The 8,507-nt window shown below is 55.1% G+C and overlaps 1 protein-coding gene across 1 annotated transcript; it reads left to right on the top strand.

The window, feature by feature from the left end:
- Nucleotides 1-1,957: 1,957 nt before the first annotated feature.
- On the top strand, nt 1,958-5,989 carry HOXC12 (homeobox C12). Its single transcript, XM_003252038.3, has 2 exons — nt 1,958-2,582; nt 3,374-5,989. The coding sequence occupies exons 1-2, from the start codon at nt 1,979-1,981 to the stop codon at nt 3,610-3,612; spliced, it is 843 nt and encodes a 280-aa protein (XP_003252086.3). The 5' UTR covers nt 1,958-1,978; the 3' UTR covers nt 3,613-5,989.
- Nucleotides 5,990-8,507: the final 2,518 nt, after the last annotated feature.

The following is an 8,507-nucleotide window of genomic DNA, read 5'->3' as shown; positions in this document are numbered from 1 at the left end:
GGCACAAAAAGGCCAATCCAGGCTGAGTCTCCTGCTCATTCCATGGCGCCACCTGCTCTAACTGAAGGTGACCGCTTCGCGTTTTCAGCCCATGGCTTGCCCTAAGTTCCGACAAGTGGGCCTAACGCGGGGCCGGCTCCTGGGGGCGAGAGGGGCCGGGCCAGGCCGGACAGCTAGGCGAGCAGGGGCGGGGAAGGGGAACCGGCCAAGCAGGGCGAGGGGCAGGCACCGAGCTGCGAGCTTCGAACTGCTCCGGGCAGGGCGGCGCCCGCGGGGACACATTTCTGTCGGAGTGAGCAGCTACGGTTTGGGATATGAAATCGCTCGGGGAGCGGTGGAATTCAAAGAATCTGCGTTTCTCTCTGCCGCGTCCTGCAGAGGAGAGAGGGGAGGGAGAGGAAAAAAAGGGAGAATCTTCTCTGCTTCGATCGCTTTTGTAGCTTTGGCTTATTCTCAGGCTTTCTCTGATATTTAACTTTCACCTAAATGGATTTCTTTCGCCTTCTCTCCGACTCTCTGTCTCCAATTTTCTTTCAGTCTTCTGGTATTTTTTCGTGTTTAGACGTTTACTGAACTATTTATCCAACCTGTATTACTTAAGCCGTGCATTGGTTAGAAGCTCGAAATGATCACATGGAAATTCGAGTTTTCTCTATTAGACCCCAAAAGGATACATCTGGTTTGAGGGAGTTTTATTTTGTCTTTCTTTTTAATCCGCTTGGCTGCGTTCTGTGGACCTATTTGAGATCGGATTGTGGTTTTGCAGATGTTGATTATCTCACCAATGGCCATCATTGCTTCTCGGCCTTCTCTGGAGGGAGCTTCTGAGTTTGCACCATAAATATAATTTCACCCCCCAATAAGATAATTCTTCAAGGGTTTTTTCCCTCAATCCCAGCCCCCTCAGGAGGCAACCTACTGCGGGCCTCTGCACTGCTATCTGATGGTCCCAGGGGCAGGCTGGGCCGGTTCTGGGGTGTGGCTGTCTCCTCTGCAGTGAGAATTAGGCCCCTCTCAGACCAGTCAAGCCGTGTTAGGGGTCCAAAGCTTCTCGCTGCAAAGACTCCAGGAGGCCCCCAGAAGCTCCTCAGTCGCCCGGAAATGACAACGGAAGAGTAGTTCGAGCCCCCAGATTTTCAGGAGCAGGCAGGCAGGTCCATGCGGAGCTAGGCACCTCCTTTTGCTGCATTCTCTACCTCCCTTCCGCATCCTTCCTCTAGCTGTGAGTGGAGGTGTGAGGCTGGGTGGTTCCCGGCTCCAGCGGAAAACCCGGCATTATCAATTATCCTTGAGTATTGGGGAAGAGGACTCCAAATGTGTCTCCAAATTTCTGAGGATAAAGAGCTGATAAAGAAGCGTGCAGTAGCAGCTGGGGCGGGGAGAGATAACGGCAGGGAAACCTGTCCTTATCCCCACTTCGCCTCCATTGTAAATAAACCCCGAGCCAAAGGGCTCATCCGTCTCCTTAAACAGCCAGTAAACTTTATATGACACAATATCTAATAGTCATTTATTGGGGGAGATATTGTAAATTCCAACGGTTTTAGTTAATAAAGAAGCTAATTAAAGAGGGACGGGCTGAGCTTGGCCAGCTGTTGGCGATAAGATAATATATGGGGGGGTGCAGGTTATAGGGGTGTATATATGCGGGCATTTTTTGGTGTGTGTTTTTTTCCCTCTTGCCCCGTGTTGGGCAATTGCTTTACTCTCTGCGTTAGGTTATATACATTTTTTTTAAAAAATCAGAATTCAGCAAATAAACCTGCCCCCGCCCTTTGTTCCCCCACTCACCCCCAGGATTGAAGAAGGGGGAAGTTGGAATTGGTGCGGGATGATGGGGGGGATCGGTTGTCCCCACCCCTCCCCCTGGCGGCGGTGCCCACGTGAGTGGGGCGGCCAATGGGTGGCCGGCGCAGGTTTAACTATGTTTAATGTCAGATAGCAATAAAGTAGAAGCTGCCGGTCGGGCCCCGCGGAAATGGGCGAGCATAATCTCCTGAATCCCGGGTTTGTGGGGCCGCTGGTAAACATCCACACGGGAGACACCTTCTACTTCCCCAACTTCCGCGCGTCCGGGGCGCAGCTTCCTGGGCTGCCTTCGCTGTCCTACCCACGCCGCGACAACGTGTGCTCCCTGCCCTGGCCGTCGGCGGAGCCGTGCAATGGCTACCCGCAGCCCTACCTCGGCAGCCCAGTGTCTCTCAACCCTCCCTTCGGCCGCACGTGCGAGCTGGCGCGCGTGGAGGACAGCAAGGGTTACTACCGCGAGCCGTGCGCCGAGGGTGGCGGCGGGGTCCTGAAGCGTGAGGAGCGCGGGCGCGACCCGGGAGCCGGGCCTGGGGCAGCGCTGCTCCCGCTGGAGCCGTCGGGGCCGCCTGCGCTCGGCTTCAAGTACGACTACGCGGCGGGCGGCGGCGGTGGCGACGGCGGCGCAGGACCTCCGCACGACCCGCCCTCCTGCCAGTCGCTGGAATCCGACTCCAGTTCGTCCCTGCTCAACGAGGGCAACAAGGGCGCCGGCGCAGGCGACCCCGGCAGCTTGGTATCGCCGTTGAACCCCGGCAGCGGGCTCTCGGCCAGCGGTAAGGACCCCGGCCACTCACGCGGCGGATTCAAACCCGACATCTTACCAGGGCGGGCAGAACAGGACTGAGCTAGGGACGCCCAGGGTGACAGAATGTGTGGCCAGAAAAAGCTTATTTTTAAAATGAAGTGCGGGTGGGGGGAGCCTATAAACATGTGAATATCCCCATAAAAGAACTGGAGAGTGTTCCTTTTTCGTCCGCCTGCGGCTGGAGGCGGCAGGGATTCTGGAGTTGGGGGATCCTGACGGGGACTCCCCAGGCCTGAGGGTGAGGAGGTGGGGGGGACAGAAAGCCCGGCCCTAGTTCTCCCAGGCGCCTCTCCCTCCACCTTCCCACAGACACCATTACTTCCATTTCAAAAGAAACGCCAGTGGATGCGTTTACTCTGCCATTCGCCCATGTCTGTTCTAACTGATCCGGGATCCAGTCCTGAAGGATGTGAGAGGAAGGGACCAGGAAATAGGGAAGAAGAAAATTGGGGAGAGGTTTGGGGAGAAAGGAGGGGACAGGGACTTAGAAGGGTCATGAATACTGCAGCAGGAGGTAGGGTTGAGGAGGTAAGAGCAAAGAATGAAAGGAAAAAAAGAGTAAAGAAGGTGGGGGAGTTGGTGGGGATGGGGGTCTGGGTAGAAAAGGAGATTCAGATGACTGGCGGCAAGGAGAAGGGAGAGAAAGGGCCTGGAGTCCAGCCGTGAGGCCAAGGTGAAAGGGTCTGGGGAAGGGCCAAGGGCACTGGATTGGTCACCGTTAGATCCTTTGGCCAACCACTGCCATTTATCTCCACCCAGGCGCGCCCTGGTACCCGATCCACAGCCGCTCTCGGAAGAAGCGCAAGCCCTATTCGAAGTTGCAATTGGCAGAGCTGGAGGGCGAGTTTCTGGTCAACGAGTTCATCACACGCCAGCGCCGGAGGGAACTCTCAGACCGCTTGAATCTTAGTGATCAGCAGGTCAAGATCTGGTTTCAAAACCGGAGAATGAAAAAGAAAAGACTTCTGTTGAGGGAGCAAGCTCTCTCCTTCTTTTAAGGGGCAGGACACGGGCGCCAGCCCCAGACTGAGCCTGTCCCTGGCAGAGAGCAAAAGAGGGCGCCGCCTAGAACACAGCCCCCGCTTAGAACGCCAGGCGTCTCTGGCAGGCCCTCCCTGGACATCCTCTTGTCTGTTTTGTTCGTGGTTCCCTCCCATACACACCCAAAACGCCCTGCCAGGTCCCAGAAAGAAGGGAAAAAACCTAGCCAGGGAGAGTGGAAGCCGGCAGCTGCCTGCGGTTGGCAGGGACAGGAAGGCTGAGGTGCTGCGGGCTGGTTTATTTGAGGCGGGACTGGGGCGCTGCACCTCCGCTGAGGATCTGGAGAAGCAGCGGCCCAGATGTCCCCTTCCTCTATTTCCCTTCCGTGGTCTTAATTCTCTTTGCCGGCAGGAACAGAGAGCAGGGCCAGTGGAACCAAGGCACCTCAACCTCACAGTTCCTGGGTTAGAAGAGACTGGGAGGAGAGAGGAGGGTGGAGGGTCAGCGGAGAGAGCTGAGGGGGTCAGGTGGCTCTGGTAGGGCTGGAGGAAGTGGGGAACCAAGGAGGAAATGTGGTTTGTGAGAAAATGATCAGCAAGAACCAGAGTCTGCTTGGGTCTGGGTCCCCCAGGACACCCAGTGGGCAGAAGCTTGGGCATTTGGCTGGCCAGGCTGTGGACAAGGACTATCAGCCTCGTGTTCCCTCTAGGACCAGAACAGTATCCTGATCCCCAGCCCTCTCCCGAGCCCCCTGCCCGCACCGGTTGAATGTCTGTTCACAGGTGTGCTGCCATCCACTCCTCCGTCGCCTGCGGCGGCTGTGGGCCTGATGCAGCAAGCAGGGACCTGAGATCCCAGCGGACACAGCCTCAGGTTCATTAGCCACCCCAGAGGTCCCCAGCTGGCTCTCCAGACAGAAAGTGCAAGAGGCTGTAGATGGGGCTACGGAGAACCACACTGATTGGCCGGGAGAATTTCTGGCAGCCACAGCCGAGGCCTCTGATTCTCCCTTCCCTGCTGGCGTTCATGGTCACGGCCGGCCAGAGGCTGGACCAGCCGTAATTTACGAGGCGGGAGGAGAATTCACCCTTAAAGGGGCTACCAGCCATTGAGGCCCCACTTAGTTCCAGTTTCCCAGGCTGGTGACAATGAAGGAGGGGGGCGCTGCAGCCCCTCACCCAACTCCCTTCTCTCTTCCCCACCCGCCCCCCCACATTGCCCTTTGTCTTCAGAAGGGCTGCCTTCACCTCCTGGCCTGCAAACCTCCACAGCCTAGCACATGGACCAGAGCAGAGGGAGGGGCACAGCCCTAGAACCCATTGGAGGTCTGAGAATGGCTTCTCTGAGTGGGAAGGCCTTTCATCCAGACTCCTTCAGACCCCAGCCCCAGCCCAGTAGATGCTGGGCTGGCTTGGAAGAGAGGAGCAGTGAGAGAACCATCAACCTTTCTGCACTTCATTTTTATCCTTCTCCCCAAGAGTCCCCCAGCCTCCCATCTGCTGTCTGGCCCTTTCCAGGAGCAAGAGGGGTGAGAAGCAGGGCACTGATGGGGGTTAACTGCAGCCTGGACAGTGTGAAACTGGCCTGCTGGCTTGGAGTGTTTCCCATATGGGGAGAGTCTCCCCTAACAAACTCTCCAAGGGCAATCCACGGAGCTTTTTACTCTCCCACCAGCACACAGCTTCTGTACAGGCAGAGGCAAAGGCAAACACACACACACAGCTGAGCCTAGCACAGCGCTGGGCCCACCCTACTCTCCCTAGTGCACTTGCAAGCAGGCAGCCTCATAATCCCCACATGGCCCAGAAGAGTGGAGATACAATCACATGCCTCCATCCCCCGCTGGATATCTGACACCTGGCAATTCCCCATCCACACATACTTGTTTCACCCATGTGCAAGTTCCCCCAAATTACCACCATTCCAGCTGTCTGCAGTCTCCTGTGGGCTTCCCCTGGGCATGAAGCACTCCCCACCTTGCCTGGTCACCCACTGTACCCACTTTATGCCGCCCTTCCTGTGACCTCTGGGCTCTAGGGTGCTGGATTTGAGCTCTACCACTCCAAACTAACCTGATTCCCAATCTAATAATGAAGAGAGACCAGAACACTCTAAAAGGGGTGAGGGGACAAAGATATGCAATATTCTCTTTCCATTTGCTTTAAACTTGACTTTTGTGAGCTTCTCTGTCAATCTGTGTCTTGTTCTCTGTGTCTGTCGCTGGTACCTAGTGTAGTCCCCGTGGATAGTTGCCCTTCCCCTAGCTGCCTCCCCAGCTCTCTGTAGTGTAATTCTCCTATTCAAACATCTGTCTTTAGCACGTTTTCCCTTTATGTAGTCCTTGTACAGAGTTGCTTCATCATATTAATATTGATAATAATAATTAAACATGAATTATGATTATGTGATTTTTTGAAAACAAAAGTTCTACCCCAAAATAATGGGAGTCCCAGCCTCCTAGCTGTTCTTCACTTTATATTCTCCAGCTCAGGTGAATAATAAAAATAATAAATGTATAATAATAATAAAGGAAGAGTGGTTGCAGGGGCAACAAAAATATATAAGCAACCAAGATCTGTTGATGAGCTACCATCTCGAGTCCCAAGCAATTAGAGCAGAGAGAAAATTGGGGGGTGGTAGACTTGGGGCAGGAGAGGGAGCTGTGAGAGGTCATGGGGCCATAAAAATAATGTGGACAGCCTAAAGGAGGTTGAAACCAGCTTCAGAAAAGGAGGTCTGTGCTTCAGGAACTTGACAAATAGAAGCCGGGATAGGGGCACTGGTGATCTGAGCTGGATACTGGGGCAGTAAGAGTAATTCATAATCCAGGGGCTGAGACGGAGCAGGGTTGTTGGGCCTAGAGCTTCAATCGTGTGGTCTTAATCCTGTGGCTTCACTCTGAGATGACGCTTGTGTATTGCAAGATGTTGAGAGGGGGCTAAAGACTCCTTGGAACTGGCAAAATAGGCTCCGCCTTTTGAAGCCAGAGACTCCCTCTAGGCCATGCCAGAGGTAAGCCCAGGCCCAGGCCAGTGGTAGAGTCCAGATGTGCCCATGAACCCTCTGCACCTCCACCTACCCCTTCCTTCGGTGAGAAATGCCCTCTCTCTTTCTTACCCTTTTGCCTCTTCCCTCCCCTCTCTCCAGTTACCTTTTCTAACTGTAAAGCTCTTATCAAAGGAGTCTCCTCCAAATTCCTCTTCCACGCTCTTGAGCCTGTACCAGAATCCTTGGGGACCCCACCAAGTCCAGCCTCTGAGCCACACCTCCTGCTCTGAAATCTTTCTCTCTTTCCTTCCCTTTCTTTATTCCTATAATTAGAGAAACTAGCGAATTTAGATCAAATACCGTTCTCTTTTTTACCCCTAATCCCCAATTGCTTTGCGAAGCTGAGGAGTATGGACAGGAAGGAGACCCAAAGCCTTAGGGTGCTCATATAAATGCCCCACAGAGTGAAGCATCGACCGAAGACCGGCAGCTTGGGCAGCCATGAGCTGGGGGAGGGGCCTGGTTTTTGAGCCTGGGTCTGAATAGAGGAGGGTAGGAGGAGTCAGAATCCCAGGAAATCCAGGCAAAAGAATATCTGACTCTTATGACGTGTCTACACCGGAAGGATCAACAATAGGGACATCTCTGGCAAAAGACAAAGGAGGATTTAGGAAGGCCGCAAATAACTGGCCTTTAATTTATTCCCAGAGATACTCCCAATTTGAGAGAGAAGGCATCTAGTTGGGTGGTGTCTCTGCAGGTCCAGAGACTCAACGCAAACACTGGGGATGTTGCCAGAGAAGGATGTTGCCTCCTCTCTATGACTGAAAAACAAATCGTTGGGTCTTCCGGCCAAAGAGGAGGTCACGGTTGGAACCGCGATCCCAATACTTAGGTCGCAGCTGAGCTCTCCATCTGGGTGAGGATTTCCTCTCTATTGCAACTATTTGTCCAGTTTAAGCCCCCAAATTATAATGTATTCCACTAACTTTAAGACAAAGCACTCCGTGTCTCTCGCCGGGTTTTGAGGGGCAAGAAAAGGGAATAAATATCCAGATAATTTAGGTAGACAATAATTCTGCTGTTGTGCGTGTATAAACTTACGGCGCCCGAGTGAGTTCTGTATTTGGACCTGGTTATTGTTGCAGTTATTCTGCTCCACTCTGACGTGCACAGACGAAACTGAGTATTTAAAGCCACTAAGCCGCTATGGAGCCGGCAGGTGATGGGTCTGGCCGTCTGGGTTCTGTGGATGCTAATGTAGCCGGAAATCCGGCGCGATCGATGGCTGAGACCCAGAGCTGAGCAGGGACCGCTGGCCCCGGTCCACGAACAAAGCAAACTCCGGGGACTTGGGGTTCCGGCCAGGCCAGAGCCCCTGCCCACCCTCCCTGCTATATCCAGGAAAGCAGAAGCGGTTTTTCGGCCCCAGGCCGCGCGAGAAACCCACTCGGGAGCCGCCAATCCTCTCTGCATGGCACCTGGAGGCCCGGAACGTTCCGGTGTAATTCAGCGGGAGGTGGAAGGCGGGCCCCGATCCCACAGCGCGCCTATGCTCAGCCTTTGGTCCGAGCGGCCGCCCTTCTGAGTGTGCCTCGGTCGAGACGGCCCTGCCGGTTTTCCGCGGAGAGGCCGTGGCCCGCGTCCGCCGCTGCGGGACTCCCCAGCTTCGCCCTCCGCTCCGCGCTGCAGCCCTGCGCGGTGCTCGCGGTTCCCCCTCTAGCCGAGGCCCCGAGACAAAGACGCGCCGGGCACTGGTGGACGACGCGGGCGCCTGGGACACTCCCTGACTCGTGCCTGGAGTGCTCAGCATCCCGGCCCTGTGGCGAAGGGTGTGAGACCTTGGTCCAATTCCCCGACCGTCGTGGTCCCGGTTGCGGTCCTCTCCAGGGTTCAGGGTGAGGAAACCCGGCGCGCCCACAGC

This window comes from Nomascus leucogenys, chromosome 11 (genome assembly GCF_006542625.1).
Source record: "Nomascus leucogenys isolate Asia chromosome 11, Asia_NLE_v1, whole genome shotgun sequence".
NCBI classification, from domain to species: domain Eukaryota; kingdom Metazoa; phylum Chordata; class Mammalia; order Primates; family Hylobatidae; genus Nomascus; species Nomascus leucogenys.
The sequence above is the reverse complement of the archived record's forward strand: the minus strand, read 5'-3'. Positions and strand labels throughout refer to the sequence as shown.

Excerpts from the sequence above, each read along its gene's own strand:
- HOXC12 (XM_003252038.3), top strand. The coding sequence starts at position 1,979 with ATGGGCGAGCATAATCTCCTGAATCCCGGGTTTGTGGGGCCGCTGGTA. Across the intron at positions 2,583-3,373 it reads CAGCGGGCTCTCGGCCAGCG|GCGCGCCCTGGTACCCGATC; the intron begins GTAAGGACCCCG and ends ATCTCCACCCAG.